This window comes from Pyricularia grisea (assembly GCF_004355905.1).
Source record: "Pyricularia grisea strain NI907 chromosome V map unlocalized Pyricularia_grisea_NI907_Scaffold_6, whole genome shotgun sequence".
In the NCBI taxonomy this organism is placed as follows: domain Eukaryota; kingdom Fungi; phylum Ascomycota; class Sordariomycetes; order Magnaporthales; family Pyriculariaceae; genus Pyricularia; species Pyricularia grisea.
In genome coordinates this window covers 2,993,628-3,007,946 of record NW_022156719.1, presented here as the reverse complement: position 1 = coordinate 3,007,946, position 14,319 = coordinate 2,993,628, and the positions used below count along the sequence as shown (strand labels likewise).

The window sequence follows — 14,319 nt, the reverse complement described above, 5'->3', positions numbered from 1 at the left end:
TCTTCACGTGATAGCGCATTTCTGCATGTGCTTGTAGTACACAAATTGGGGTAGCCTAGCGGGTAACTGACACTGTGAAATGACGTCTTGCCACTCTACGCGTCTTCCTCAATCTCACCTTCAACTTATGTCACAGCATTCATATCCCTTTGCGCCAAAGAAGAATCAGCATGCTAATGCTAGGCATTAGCGTCAAATCACTTACGGACTCTTGAATTTTTGGTGCACGAGAAATCAACATGAATTTTCTAATGTCCCTACCATATTTTTCCCCGTCCTAATTGCACTCCGACGCGTCCGCGCAAGTCGCTCGCGCAACCATGGGTGACCGCCTCGAAAAGAATTCGGCCGCGGTGCGGAAGCGCATCGAAGATCACACCTTCACCGACGAGACCGGGGAGGAGTACGAGGCCAGTGCTTTTGGGGGCTTTGGCGACTACTTTAGGCGCAAAAAAATCAAGTTGCAAAATCTTGATGCTGAGCTGCGAGCAAACGCGTCTCCCGGCAAACCGCAGATCTTCAAGGGTGTCGTCGCCCACGTCATGGGATACACTCAGCCATCCTTACAAGTGTAGGCGTGATCAAAAAACAAAAAAAGAATTCCCCCATATTTTTGTATTGCGCCGTGCTGACAGCGCAGGCTAGTCTGCACAAGGAGCTGGTTCAACATGGCGCCGGATTTCTTCAGTACCTGGACTCCAAGACATGTGCTACACATATCATAGCATCAGCTCTGCCGCCCAAGAAGGTTGTTGACTACAACAAGTACCGAATGGTGAAGCCCCAGTGGGTTGTGGACTCCATCAACGCTGGGAAGTTGCTGCCATGGACCGACTATCGCGTCTTCGATGAGGGTCCGGCGCAAAAGACGCTGAAATTTGACAACGGGAAGATTTCTGCTGAGAAAAGTCAGCAATCCAATCTTGGATATAGAGATCAGACTCAAAACAGCTTTTATACAAAACAACTGCAGAAGCAAGCGGAGCTTCATTCACCTGCTGGTTCATCCCCATTTCGCTTCATGAATCAGAATTCCGCCCCCTTACGATCTGATAACAGTGTACGGTCAAAAACAACCAAACCAGCAACAGCTCTACATGATGATTCAGATGAGGCGTCCGAGGTCCTCCAGGACCGCGCGACCACGCCGACGTCGCCAACCCCAGCGGGCAAAGAGAATATCAAGGAGTGCTCACGTGAGGATTCTTTTCCAATGGCCAACGTTGAAAACAATCAAATGGCTCCTCCTGATCCCTGGCCAAAGGTTCCGGAATTTCCGAGAGGAGGGGGAGATGAAGCACGTGGCGATTCAAGGACCATGACCTCTGAAGAGCACAATGCATTGTTACTCAAGGATCCCAAGATATGGAAGTCTTCCACAGCAAATCCGGATTTCCTGAAGCAATTCTACTCTGAAAGTCGCCTCCACCATCTTTCTACCTGGAAGGCAGAACTCAAGTCCAAGATGCAGAAGATGGCTGCCGAGAAGGGCACAGCGCAAAAGCCGATCAAGCGAAAGCCTGGGTCACGTCGCTATATCATGCATGTGGACTTTGATAGCTTTTTCTGTGCCGTATCATTGAAAAGCGCACCGGAATACATCGAAAAGCCTGCCGTCGTCGCTCATGGGACTGGTACCGGCTCAGAAATTGCTTCCTGCAACTACCCTGCACGAGAATTCGGTATCAAAAATGGCATGTGGATGAAACGTGCCTTGGAACTGTGTCCCACGATTAAGGTTCTCCCGTACGACTTCCCAGCCTACGAGGATGCCAGTAGGCTCTTTTACGAAGCAATACTCGAGGTTGGTGGCATCGTACAGAGCGTCAGTGTTGACGAGGCACTGATAGACATTACCAGCCTTGTTTTGGAGGCATCGTCTTCAAGCGGGGTGGGCGTGGACGAAGGCAGTGTGTGGAGAGAACAGGAGAAGGCCAACGAGCTTGCGACGAATCTGCGAGCTGAGATCAAACGCAGGACAGGTTGCAATGTGTCGATTGGCATAGGACCAAATATCCTAATGGCCAAAGTCGCACTCAGGAAAGCAAAGCCAGCCGGACAATATCAGGTGAAGCCTGAAGAGGCTTTGGATATCCTGAGTGGTCTAAAGGTTGAAGACCTGCCCGGCGTTGCATATAGCATCAAAAACAAGCTTGAAGAAGTAGGCGTCAGGCTGGTGAAGGATGTGCGGGAGCTCTCTCGTGGAAAGTTGACTGCAGTCCTAGGACCCAAGACAGGAGAAAGGCTTTGGGAATACTCCAGAGGCATCGACAAAGCCGAGGTTGGCGACCAAACTATGAGGAAGTCAGTGTCGGCTGAAGTAAACTGGGGTATTCGGTTTGTTAGCCAGCCCGAGGCCGAAGAGTTTGTCATGAACTTGTGCAAGGAGCTGGAAAAGAGGCTTCTGAATGAGGGAGTCAAGGGCAAGAGCTTTACTATGAAGATTATGCGTCGTTCACTCGACTCTCCTCTGGACCCGCCAAAGCACCTGGGCCATGGAAAATGCGACGTCTTCAACAAGTCAGTTGCTTTTGGGATTGCCACCTATAGTGCTGACTTTATCGGCAAAGAAGCCATCTCAATCTTGAGAAGCTACAACTTTGCACCTGGTGATCTCCGTGGTCTGGGTGTGCATCTGAGTCGATTAGAGCCCATCAAAGGGCCTGCCGCCGGTGCACCGGAAAGCAGCCAGAAAACATTGTCTTTCGGGGCTTTTGCGAGAGCTTCGAGTAGCAAGAAGTCAAAACAGGATACTATTGAAGATGACGGCAGAATTGGCGGTAGGAGATCTTCCTCGGGCCATGAGATGCAGGACGATCCCATCTCGGTAGATCCGTTGACGCCGCGGAAGCCAAAAGCGAGCCCAATGCACCCTGCGGTTGCGCTTACTATGGCAAGAGAGGCCGACACTCAGGCCAGGACACCACTGAATGTATACGGAACGCAGTTCATCATGCCTACACAACCTGACCCCGAGGTCATGGCTGCGTTGCCTCATGATATCCGCACAAAGCTGATGGCACAGCAGAAGAAAGCCTTCCCGCCGGCCGCAAGAGAAGGGTCACCTGCTTCAAGGCCCAGGTCCAGAATACAAAGCCCTGCCTTGCGCGATGACGAGATCCCTTCTGACATAGACCCAGAGGTCTTGGCCAGTTTGCCTGAAGACATGAAGGCGGAGATTCTTGCATCATATGGCCGGAGAGGCGGTGGTGCTGGCGGACAATCAGTGTTGCCGCAGTCCCCTCGCAAGGACAGAGTGATCAACAGACCACGTCAACGGACGACCCCAACGAAACGCGGCGGGATACGAGGGATGCTCGGCCGAGCACGCGAACGACAGCATGACGCCGAGGCCAGATTACAACAGACAAACCTCTTCACGGGGCAGAGACGAGATGAAGGTGAGGCAATACATGCAGCAGAGTCGGTAGCGCAACCGGGGCATAACATTGTCACAGAGCCCGAGGAAGTACTCGATCCTGAGGTTCTGGCCGCATTACCTTTGGAAGTACGCAGGGAGATTATGGCTGAGCAGCGCCGCCGCCGGTTGGCTCAGCAGGGTAGCATAGATGTACAGGCGCCACCACCCCGGAGGCGCGAGGTGGTTCGATCCGAGGGTGTAGTTGATTCGCAGCCGAGACTACAGTTCCACAATAAGCCGGCACGAGCTTCCTTTACCAAGCAAAACCTCACTTCGCTGCCGAAAATCAAAGGCATGCTGCAGCTCTGGCACCGGGATACTGTTCGCACAGGACCACATCTGCGAGACACGGAGGTGCTTGAGACATACCTACGGAAAGTCATACGTGAGGAGAGAAACCTGGAGAAGGCACAGGTACTTGTTGCATGGCTGGACTGGTTGGTGGAAGATCAGGAGGATGGTGATAGTGCAGGAAAAGGCAAGAAACAATGGCAAGCTGCGGTTGAGCGCATCAAGCGTGTTGTACAAGAAGCTCTGGCAGAGAGAGGACTTGGACCTATGGACTTGGGTTGAGTCTGGGAGTGTGAAAGACTCCCCCCCCGAGGAATGTATCACCAGATATCACTATGAACAATATGTTACGATGTCACGACAAGTAGTAGCAGGTCGTTTTCTTGGATTAGAACCACCTGATTTATAATAATGCTTTGATCTCATGACATGCTGATTATACCGACCGCCACAGTCATGATTCCGACGATGAACTTTGCTGGATCAACTGCTACTTTTTGAGCGCCCGAAATGTAGACCTGGGCATGACGAACGTGTAAGAGATTGGGTTCAAAGCAGGCTGACCATGTTGACTAGGTAGATAATCACGGAGAGGCCATTTTTGCCATGGAACACGGACAAGAATATCACTCACAGAAAGCTTCAACGGCCCACCACAGGCGATGTTGGCGTCGCCATCACAAGCCGTGTTGCACTGGTCGTCGTCAACCTTGACGGAGAGACCAGATAGGATGTTTCCGCACCAGCACTCTCTTAAAGCGAAAAGCCCACAAATACAGATCAGCAATCGCACTTTATACATAGCTGTGGGATTATCTCATATCGGCCACATCATCTCCCACGCCAAGACAAAACGCAAACCCCCTATGAAACCATGGTAATGGGCAGGGCAGGTAGGCGTAGCAAGAAAAGAAAAGGAAAAAAAAAAAAAACTTCATACCGTGAAAACTCAATGCCGGCAAACTTGTACACGGTTTCATCCGAGCCGCAAAAGTCGAGACACGACTGCACCGTCATGGACCCCGGTGACGTCTTGTGCTTGCCGTCGATGGCGCGCTGGGACCCCGAGGTGCCCGGAAGGCCCGTCGTTTCGTTGTAGCAGCCGTGGTATTTGTACTTGGACGAGGTAGGTGGCGAGAAGATGGTTAGGTCTTGGGCCGCACCGGCCTGGCAGAGCGCGATCAGAAGTAGAGGTAGTAGGTGTGGGATCATTTGAGGAAGTACTTTTTTTTTTTTTTGTGTAGTTGTTATTCTTCTGATGTTGGGGGGGTTTTCGCTCCAGATGCTCGCTGATCCTCTCTTATTTTCTTGCGACTTTTTTTCTCTCTAACGGGTTTGCTTCCCAGGTTTGCTCGTAAAAAAGAGGCTGACAAGGCGCAAATTTCAACTTTGCGTCCTTTGGGCTCCGGGAGATAAGCATCAAGTCTTGGCAAATCGAGCTGAGAGGACTTGCTGAATGAGCCGAAAACCTGCACAAATATCGACCAATAAGTTACTGTTTAATCTCGCAACGGGCGCCTTGGTGGTATAAATCTGAAAATGTACGTAAGAAAGCAAACCACAGCTCTATATATAAACACATGAAAAGACAAATGCGTAGTCACAACATGACGCCGCGTTGATATAAGTCTATACCATCAAACCCCTTTTACATGCCCTTCCCGCTTGCCGAAATTTCTATGCGCTATGGTACATGTTTCTTCTTTCTTTTCTACAAAGTCGGTGGACATAAATTATGTATGCATCAGACAAATAAAACATAATCCCTTTAGTGCTTCATGGTTGACTTGTTGCTGGTCCCCCAGCTGCCAACCAGAGCCATGGCCTCCTCGCCGCCGCCGGCGATCCTCTCATCCCTGAGGGCGTCCGAAACGCAACGCCACGGTTCGCGGCTGCCACCCCATTTCAGCAGGCTCTCCTTGAGGTGCTCACCGGCCTCCCTGCTCAACGCGGCACCGTCTTTACCCGAGGAGAAGACCTTCTTCCACGCCCGCTCGGCGAGAACTTGGTCGAACAGGTAGCTGTAGTAGGTGCTGCCGTAGCCGAACAAGTGACCGAAGAAGCCCTGCCAGCGAGTAGACGAAGGATCCGGCCCCAGAGGGCTGTGCTCGCGCTGCAGGTCGTGGTAGACGCGCGTCGTGTCAAAGGATTTCGACGAGGCCAGGGGCGAGTGGTACGCCTGATCCAGCATAGCTAGGATTATTTGATAGTCCGTGTCGCAGCCCTCAAACCGGCCCCTTGAGCGAACACGCTCGGCTAGGAGGTCGTAATCTAATGGCTCGTCCGTCTCAGCGTGCCGGGCGAATAGGGACAGAACTGACGGGTCCGATGCGAAATATTCCATCAGGGTGGATGGTAGTTCGGCCAAGTCCGTCGCACATCGCGTGCCCGCTACGTTCTGGAACGATGTCCGTGCTAGGACGGAGTGGATTGCATGTCCCATCTCGTGGAAGAGTGTCTCGAGTGATGCAAAAGTCAGGGATGCAGGCTTGCTCTTGGAACCGCTGAGGGGATTGTCGCGCTGGGGGAAGTCGCACACCAGCGCAATGGTCGGGAGCTGCTTCAGCGGGCCTCCACTGGCCCCACGAGATGCGGCCATGCCGTCGTTTGCTGCGGACTCGGGTGAGTCGAAGACGACGGGGCCACCCTGGCTGGTGCTGATGGCTGCTTCTGAGATCTCATCTTCAGATATAGCCCGAGAACAGCGAATGGTGAAATGAGCCGGGTTGGGCGACTTGTCTTCACGATAAAATAAATCGCAGTATAGGACAGCTACATGGCCATCCGTGTCGGACACGACGTCCAAACGACGGACATCCGGGTGCCATTTCTCACCGGGCAGCGTCTCTCGCGGCACGAAGCGAATGCCGTATAGACGAGTAAAAAGTCTTGAAAGGCCTTGCATGACGCGGCCCACGGAAAAGTATGAAGCGAAGAAGTTGTCATGCTTCACATTCTTGCCCTGGGCGTTTCTTATACGTTGGATGTAATATTCTCTGTCCCATGGATTAAGCGTCGCCGATGGAGACGCGAGAAGAGTCCTCTTCTCCTGCAACAGGCTATCAACTTCCTGAAGGACCCTGGAAGCGTTGTTCTTGGAAAGCGCAACCAGGAATTTGTTGATGGATTCCGGAGTCTTGGCCATCATCCTATCTCGAAGTGTCATGTGGCCGTAACTTTCAAACCCCGCAAGATTGGCCAGTTCAGCCCTGTGCTTTAGCAGCGCCTCTAATAGACTAACAGACCGACTTGATGCTGTCCTAATGGCGAGGTAAACTGCCTTCCTGGTCTCCTCATCGTGAACAGTACGTAAGGCGGCAGCTGCTTCGCCGCTCATAGTGGGCAGTTGCATATAGCCGGATTTAGTGAACCTGCGCGCGATTTGTGGATCCATCCCCTGGAACTTGCTGCTCGGAAGAACCACACGGCGTTGCTCAGGAGCCATTTCGTTGACAAAGTCGGACCCGATCTCACTTATCCTCTGCGACAGATCGACGAACCTGTCCCGAGCGGCTTGTGGTAGGTTGACGGCCGATTTCATAAAGTCCAACTTGAGCAGCTGAGCCACGGCCATCTCCTCTTCAGACCAGGTCTTGGTTACGTCAGGGTTCTCCATGGCCTTCCCGAGTTGATCGTTGAGCCCGGTCATGGTGTTGAGCTGGTTCATGTACTGGTAAACCATGTACCACGCTTCGGAAGCGGCCCTCTGGATGCGCACATCAGGATGCGTGACCCTCACAAAGTCTGACAGATCGATGACCCGGCATAGGAGATCGCTGAGCCTGTCTAGATCCCTGACTATGGTCTTGTACTCCTCAATAGTCGATGCGCCCAGCACGCGGTCCACAATGGCAGAGGCCTTGGAGAGGGACGATTGCGCAAACGTGAGGAATCCATCTGGGCTGGTGAGATATGCGTTCCGAAACAGGCCAGCATTCCCTGTAGGGAACTTGGCAGACCTCGCTGAAAAATCTTGCCATGCTGAAGAGCAGTCAAAGATCTTGCCGAGGAGGGTGTCGTCGTGAGCGCCGCTGGTAGCGTGGTCAGCGGGTGTCGGGGTGAGGGAGGGAATCGAAGCCGCCGAAGCTGCACTTTGCGCCGTGGAGAGCCATCTAGCGCTACGACGGCCGATGGGGTATATTTGTGGTAATGCCACTCGATTCAGGCAGCTGTTGCAAACCCATGGTCGAGGGCGGAGGAGCTTAAGCATCGCTGTGTCGTCGAGGCGCCGCCGACATCGCAGGTGGCGGCGTATCTGCGTGCGTCGGTGTCGCGAAGACTTTGGCGGGTTGAGTCTGTTGGATTTTGATGCAGAGTGCTGTCAAGTTGACTTTTTATAGTTATTTGCTTGTCCTGACAAAGTCTGGGAAAATGAACAGTGTCTTTCCGGAGACTCTTCGTCACAACTCAGGGAGCCGTAGCTCCTCCGGTACACAATTGTGGATCATGGAGTTGCCCATGGATTCTAGTATTACTTTCTACAGGGCATGCGATCGGTAATGTGGATCTAAATTTAGTGGACGACTGGTTATTAGAACACGGGCAGGAGCAAGAAAAAAAAAATTCGGACCGCCGGACAATTGGCGGCATGCATTGGCCAAGCAAGCCAGCCAAAGCCAGCATACAAACCAAAGCTGGACCACCGGAAATAACCGCGGCGTCATCCCGGCTCCACTACGAAAGCAGGCACAGCAACCACTTCACAATCGGAACATCCACAACCCAAGATCCTACATACTAATTGTCCCTCCCTTGTCCAAGCTACGTCCATCGTTCAAAAGGGTTGAAAATGGCTGCCAGGCTACTGATGGGCCAGGTAAGAAGCCACACGCGACCAATTGGCTTTGTTTACTGTCGTGATAGCTACTAACACACTCAATCGAACAGCGTGCTGCGGCACAATTGACGGCCGGTCTCTTGGTTGGCAGTGTCGCTTTCTATCCTGCTACCGCACATGCTGAAGCTCCTCCACACGTTGGTCTCCCCCGAGAGTAGATATCCAAGGCACATCCTGCCTGTCATCATCACACCCAAAACTGTATCCTAACAGACGTGATCTCATCCTACAAAAACAGCCGCGAAAGTCCATCTACGACGACTACGAAGACACCCCCCCTCCGGCCCCGAAGACGCCAGCCTTCATCCCCAACTCAGCCACCCCGCCCGCTGTCACAGAACCCACCCAGCAGCAGCAGCAGCAGCAGCAGCAGCAGCAACAGGTAGTCGCTCGGGGCCCGACGCCGACGGACCAGCTGGCCGCGCAGATCCGGCGCGCGCGGCTGTTCCTGCACCGCCAGGCCGCCGTGGCCGAGGACGGCGTCAACGCCGCCATGGACCGGGCCTTTGACCTGGAGCAGTCCTTCACGTCGACGCTGGCCTCGCTGGCCCCGTCGCGCGAGAGCGGCGAGCGCCTGATGCCGGGCCTGGTCTACGTGCTGGTCGCCTCCATGGCCGGCAGCATCGTGTCGCGCCGCCGCAACATCGTCTTCCGCGCCGCCGCACCCCTCGCCTTTGGCGTCGCCGCCGGATGGGCCGTCCTGCCCGTCACCATGCGCAACGTCAGCGACCTGGCCTGGAGGTACGAGCAGAGGTTCCCCGTCGTCGCAGACGCCCACCTCAGGACCCGCGAGGGTGCCGAGAGGGGAATCTCGTTCGCAAAGGTCCACTGGCGCCTCGGCACGCAGATGGTAGGCGACAAGGTCGCCGAGACGAGGGAGGCTTTGGAAGGTTGGGTGAGGAAGGGGAAATAATTTTTTTCCGCCACGGGCCTGATGATGACGACAGAACAGGGGAGCCGGTTGAGTGCAGGAAATATAAAAGGTGCTGAGAATTGTGTGTTTGCGTTTGGTGCCGCTTCTTGAGAGAAAAACGGCAAGGCGTGATGTACAACAAGATATAACGCGTCACATAGACTTGACTTGCAAAAACTTTTCCTAGAGTCATAATAAGACGAGGAGCGGAAATTTGAGGTTCCTACAGCTTGGTCGTGATACAATAGACCATATTTTTATTACGATCAAGTGCATCAAGCCCAATATCACAAACATTAAAGGTACGGTTTCCAGATTTGATGGTGTATTATATTATACAGTAAGTTTCTGAAAGTAAGCGAGTTTGCAACCCGTTCATAAGCCTAGGCCAACAATCTAGACTCTACACCGTCACACTCGACTGTGCAAAAACTTTAATCTTGACTCTCAGCTTGGAATTTAATGAGAGCTCTAAGCACCCTTTCGTATGTCCACATAGTCACGGCACTGGCTGGGGCAGATTTTATCAGACTAACAGTCAGTCCGCGATATAGCCCCCTGACGCCTTCAGTCTTGATTATTGTGCTTATGGTCGAAAACGTCCCTTTGTACTCTGGGATGTTTTTGTGCACATATCTGGACCTCGTCGGCCCCTGGACCTGAATCCGCCTGCGTACGAGATCGAGCGGAAAGACGGCCGTCTTGGCCAGTGTGCTGGCCGTCATACTCGCGAGCGCAAGCTGGCCGCCCCAGAACGGAAGCTTTAAATCAGCCAGCGGAGCCCGCAACGATTCATAGGCGGCGAAGAAGATGCCCATGAAAGGAAACGTCTGGCCGACCGCTGGCCCTATCCCACGGAAGAAACCCCTATAGCCTTCGTCGCGCCAGATATCGGCCAGGGCCCGACGCAACGATTGGTACACGCGATCGTCGCCACTGCCCTGGGCAGCAAACCGGGTCCGCAGGAGATCGAGCGGGTACGTAACCGTGGTCGATGCAACTCCTGCGGCAGCGCCGGCCACAAAAGATTCCGCTGCGGCCGGGAGCTGCCGGTCCTCGCCGGCCACACGGTGAAGCAGCTGAGCCGCGCTTCGGTATGTGGCGAACTGCACAGCCGAGTAGGTGATGTAGAGCAGTTCTGCGGGAACGTTACCCTTCCAAAGACCCGTGATTCCCTCATGGCGGAATATGTGCCGCATGGTGGACAAGGTGCCCTTGTAAACCGGCCCGCCACGCAACAGCTCGGCTCTTTGCGACAGCGGGTCGGAGAGCGAGTGCGTTTGCAGCTGGAGGCGGATTTTGACGACATCGAGGGGAGCGATGACGAAGCTGTAGTGAGCATGTTAGCTTGAATCACATGTTGGTAATCATCGGCATATATCTTGGTGGGAGGGTCTGTGTTTACCGGGCTATCATCCCGGCCGTTGCGCCCGCAACAACGACCTGTAATTTCGAGCCCTACAAATTCCAGAATGCATTGTTAAGTCACGTCTAGTCATACCCAGCATGTGATGGGGGCGAAAGATAGGTACGTAGCTGGATAGCTAGCTAGCTGGGCGGGGTGTTTATGCGCGAGATCGTTACCTCATCTTTCAAGCGCTCTGTGTTGGCGGCTGACATGCACTCGAGCCTGTTCCCTAATTACTTAGGTTGGTAGATTCTCCGAAAACGCCGCTCTTGGAACGGCGCTTTTTTTGGCGTATAAAGCAGCCACTTCTGATGCAACGCTGCTTTAAGCCGAGTTGGGTTGGTCTGCCCTGTTGCAGTTGTGCGTCGCTTGTTCCCAAGATACACGGAGCAAACAGAAGGAAATAAAGGTTGAGGCGTCGTAATCTCTAAGCTCAATGAATTGTGTGTTGCCAATTGCTAGGCCGTCAATTACCCAATGAATCAGAGTCTAGAAACGAATTCAGTTGACATCTGGATATTTTGCGACAACCTCCCGGCTTCGGATGCATGCAAAAGGATGATCCGAAAAGATATTTTGGCTGGGCCGTCGTCATTCGATGTGGCTGTCTGTTCTGTTTGAGGCGCCCCCCGCGCACGTACCGTACCGTACCGTACCGTAAAAACCGTATCCACACTTCTAGAAATATACGGTACCGTAGCAAGCGTAGGATTTTTCTTTCCTTTTTTGGGCTGTCTCCGCGAAACCGTTATCAGCAACGAAGCAAGACTTCACCTTCAACGGGTTTGCAAGTCATGATGGTTCAGGCTAGGCTCAGGTGAGACAGACCTATAAATCATGACATTGCATGCCTACATATGTACCCACCTACCTAGGTAGGTAGTTACGTTACTATGCTCAGAAACAACCCTCGATTCAGTAGATGCTAGTAACATTGGTCATTGTTCGAGGGGAAGAACCAGCCCGTTGAGGAAATATCTTCGAAAGAGTAAGCTTCTTTCTGACTTGATTGCCGCATACTGACTCTGTGACGAACTGACCAAGCTGGTTTTAGCCCCAGAACAGTAGTGTATTAGTATCGCATCTCTACTATTTGGTACCTTGCTCCGAAAAGTTCGGTGACACTCGGAGGACCACTGCCTGTTGCCGCGACCAGCCGACCGACTGACCATCCGCCTGTCCGTATCCATCTGAGTAAGGTACCTAAGGTAGGTAGGTGGAGTGATTGTAGGACTTGACCAGTTTCCAGTTTGGGCTTCATGTTATTATGTCGTGTCCTTACTGAGTTTTTACTGTCAGTACCTTATTTCCATTCCGCAGGCTAGAAGCTGCATGATCCTAGTGCGCACCCAATTAGTAAACCTACCTAGGCATGAATTAGGATTGATCAGAATCTAGCTTAGTCATTTTTTTATCTTTTTTTTTTATCTGCGTCTGAAATATTCTCATCAGCTGTTTTGCATGGAAAGAAGCACTACCGGTAAGACCCTCTGTATGTACGTAGGTACCTAAGTAGACAACTAACGAAGAAGGACGAATACATGAAGCGCATGAGACCCTCCAAGAACCCAGAATGGCATCTCCCATGTTCCGTTTGCCCGAGGGGGAAGCTTGTTTCCAAGACAAGTGTCGGAAGGGGTTTAACGTGAGAAAATAAGGGTGCACGCCCGTTATGACTAGGTAGTCTTAGCTGAAGACCCCAAGCCACATTCGGCAGTGCCGTGGGTCCTGTGACGTCCGCTTCAAAGGCGACCAAACGCACACAGCCATCCGCCACCACCACCAGACTCGCGCACGCCGCATCTGCAAGCCTTCATGATCATAAAGAGTTCAAGTGCACCCTTCCTAGCCCACCTACCGACCTACCTACCAATTGTTAGCTACAAACTATCTTCCTGCTTGCCCGCCTCAATTGCATTTGCATCTCAAACTGATTCAATCCTAATATTCTCCTAATCCAGATCCCTGTCACGTAAACCTGGCATTCTCTAGGGTACCTTCTCCTTTCAGAGCCTGAAACACTTGCGGTGGTATATTTACTTGTTTTATTGCATGTGATTGCACTACGTTGATCTTCGTAAATATCACCTGGGCGACTTCATCCTAAAGCAACTTTTTCACCTCGATACTCAGAGCGACGTCCCCACGACTTATAATCATAGTCCTTAAAAATATAAGCCATTGCCATTTTGCACAGCATTCGCCATGACCACGACAGTCGTCAACCCTCCAGACTTGAGGGCCATTATCGGACCGCTTCTTCTCTTCCTACCAGGCGCCACATTCGCAACACAACCCCCAGAGGGCGTTCTGCCTCTGTTGTCCCCAATTCTTCGCCAGCGTGTGCAGTTATTATCGGGATCAGGCAGCGACCCGTGGATCAGACTTCTGTCCTACGATGCAGCGAACACCGAGAAGCTTACCGAACTAGCCCGCGGCGATCGGTTCGAACCACACCCATCGTCTGGGGAGATTGAGGTTGACTGGGACCACGACGTCACCACAAGATATCGCCGTTGCGATGAGGAGACACTTCAGGTACTAGTGGTGCTCTCGGATTTCGGTATCTCTTTTCGACTGGTATATTGCACAGGCGACACACAAGGGGGCGGGGATGGCTGGAGAGTCGGCGAGGTCAATGTACTCGAGCGGCCAGATCCATTCGCATCGTTTGGCGGCGAGGACGACATTTCGGCGGCGGAGGAGAAATTCGGCTCGGCTCGGGCGGGAAGCAAACAGACCGAGGCGTCAGTAGAGAGCAGAACGAGCACAACTTCGGAAAAGATTACCGAACCGGCCGAGGAAGATGGCGGTGACGATGACGACTACTGGGCCCGATACGATGCAACTCCAGCCCGTACACCGGCCGCACAGCTATCCCCTGCTCATCCATCGTCAACACAGCCATTGAACATGGATGGTCACATCCGCCCAGACGCAGACGACGCGTATTATGCGCGATACGACTCAGTCCAGCCGGCCATGGATAATCACGACCCGGACGAAGAGGCAAATCTGGCAGACAATGGCATATCACTGGCGCCTCCTCCCCTAGGCCTTGCCAGGCCTCCGGGCCAAGGGGAACGCACAGAAGAAACTCAGCCGGGTGAGACACAGGGATCGTGGACCATTGCGGGTGGATCCGAGGGCTCGCGACGATCAGCAGCCGATGATGGTGACCGTGCAATTCTTCACCCGCGGCCTGCCAGTGCAGCAAGCTCGAGTGGATCCTCAATGGTTAGCAAGCTTGAGGAGTCGGCCGAGCGGAGAGCGCAGAGCGAGTTTGGCGTAAAGCAGCACGTTTCAAGGACGATCAGGAGCCTTTTCCAGCTCTCAACAGCGGCCGGAATTGATCGTGAAGAATTTGAGAGGATGGTTCGGTCGGAACTGGAGCTGCTCCAGTTGATTGATGAAGAATAAGGTTGGGCTCAACGATGGCGAGATGCCCT

General features: G+C 53.0%; 7 protein-coding genes across 7 annotated transcripts; 3 read left to right on the top strand and 4 right to left on the bottom strand.

Moving 5' to 3' along the window:
- Positions 1-168: 168 nt before the first annotated feature.
- On the top strand, positions 169-3,994 carry PgNI_08865 (uncharacterized protein; the record flags this gene model as incomplete). The annotated part of the gene is made up of 2 exons (XM_031128855.1): positions 169-571; positions 646-3,994. The coding sequence occupies exons 1-2, from the start codon at positions 321-323 to the stop codon at positions 3,992-3,994; spliced, it is 3,600 nt and encodes a 1,199-aa protein (XP_030978581.1). The 5' UTR covers positions 169-320.
- A 4-nt stretch (positions 3,995-3,998) lies between these two features.
- PgNI_08864 (uncharacterized protein) lies at positions 3,999-5,058 on the bottom strand. The gene is made up of 3 exons (XM_031128854.1): positions 4,653-5,058; positions 4,347-4,464; positions 3,999-4,230 (listed from the first exon to the last, which is right to left on the bottom strand). Exons 1-3 carry the CDS (start codon positions 4,922-4,924, stop codon positions 4,135-4,137), a joined length of 486 nt encoding a protein of 161 aa, XP_030978582.1. The 5' UTR covers positions 4,925-5,058; the 3' UTR covers positions 3,999-4,134.
- Positions 5,059-5,480: 422 nt separating this feature from the next.
- On the bottom strand, positions 5,481-7,922 carry PgNI_08863 (uncharacterized protein; the record flags this gene model as incomplete). Its single annotated transcript, XM_031128853.1, has 1 exon — positions 5,481-7,922. One exon carries the CDS (start codon positions 7,920-7,922, stop codon positions 5,481-5,483), a length of 2,442 nt encoding a protein of 813 aa, XP_030978579.1.
- A 579-nt stretch (positions 7,923-8,501) lies between these two features.
- On the top strand, positions 8,502-9,462 carry PgNI_08862 (uncharacterized protein; the record flags this gene model as incomplete). Its single annotated transcript, XM_031128852.1, has 3 exons — positions 8,502-8,528; positions 8,600-8,686; positions 8,788-9,462. 3 exons carry the CDS (start codon positions 8,502-8,504, stop codon positions 9,460-9,462), a joined length of 789 nt encoding a protein of 262 aa, XP_030978580.1.
- A 321-nt stretch (positions 9,463-9,783) lies between these two features.
- On the bottom strand, positions 9,784-11,363 carry PgNI_08861 (uncharacterized protein). The gene is made up of 3 exons (XM_031128851.1): positions 11,047-11,363; positions 10,868-10,920; positions 9,784-10,791 (listed from the first exon to the last, which is right to left on the bottom strand). Exons 1-3 carry the CDS (start codon positions 11,080-11,082, stop codon positions 9,897-9,899), a joined length of 984 nt encoding a protein of 327 aa, XP_030979217.1. The 5' UTR covers positions 11,083-11,363; the 3' UTR covers positions 9,784-9,896.
- Positions 11,364-12,005: 642 nt separating this feature from the next.
- PgNI_08860 (uncharacterized protein) lies at positions 12,006-12,355 on the bottom strand (the record flags this gene model as incomplete). The annotated part of the gene is made up of 2 exons (XM_031128850.1): positions 12,237-12,355; positions 12,006-12,151 (listed from the first exon to the last, which is right to left on the bottom strand). A coding segment is annotated over exon 2 (126 nt), but the record flags the coding sequence as incomplete, so codon positions are not given.
- A 720-nt stretch (positions 12,356-13,075) lies between these two features.
- Positions 13,076-14,290, top strand: PgNI_08859 (uncharacterized protein; the record flags this gene model as incomplete). Its single annotated transcript, XM_031128849.1, has 1 exon — positions 13,076-14,290. One exon carries the CDS (start codon positions 13,076-13,078, stop codon positions 14,288-14,290), a length of 1,215 nt encoding a protein of 404 aa, XP_030978678.1.
- Between the last annotated feature and the right edge of the window lie 29 nt (positions 14,291-14,319).

Excerpts from the sequence above, each read along its gene's own strand:
- PgNI_08864 (XM_031128854.1), bottom strand. The coding sequence starts at position 4,924 with ATGATCCCACACCTACTACCTCTACTTCTGATCGCGCTCTGCCAGGCC. Across the intron at positions 4,465-4,652 it reads GCCGGCATTGAGTTTTCACG|AGAGTGCTGGTGCGGAAACA; the intron begins GTATGAAGTTTT and ends TTTCGCTTTAAG. Across the intron at positions 4,231-4,346 it reads GTGGGCCGTTGAAGCTTTCT|GTCTACATTTCGGGCGCTCA; the intron begins GTGAGTGATATT and ends CGTCATGCCCAG.
- PgNI_08861 (XM_031128851.1), bottom strand. The coding sequence starts at position 11,082 with ATGTCAGCCGCCAACACAGAGCGCTTGAAAGATGAG. Across the intron at positions 10,921-11,046 it reads CAGAGCGCTTGAAAGATGAG|GGCTCGAAATTACAGGTCGT; the intron begins GTAACGATCTCG and ends TGGAATTTGTAG. Across the intron at positions 10,792-10,867 it reads ACGGCCGGGATGATAGCCCG|CTTCGTCATCGCTCCCCTCG; the intron begins GTAAACACAGAC and ends TGCTCACTACAG.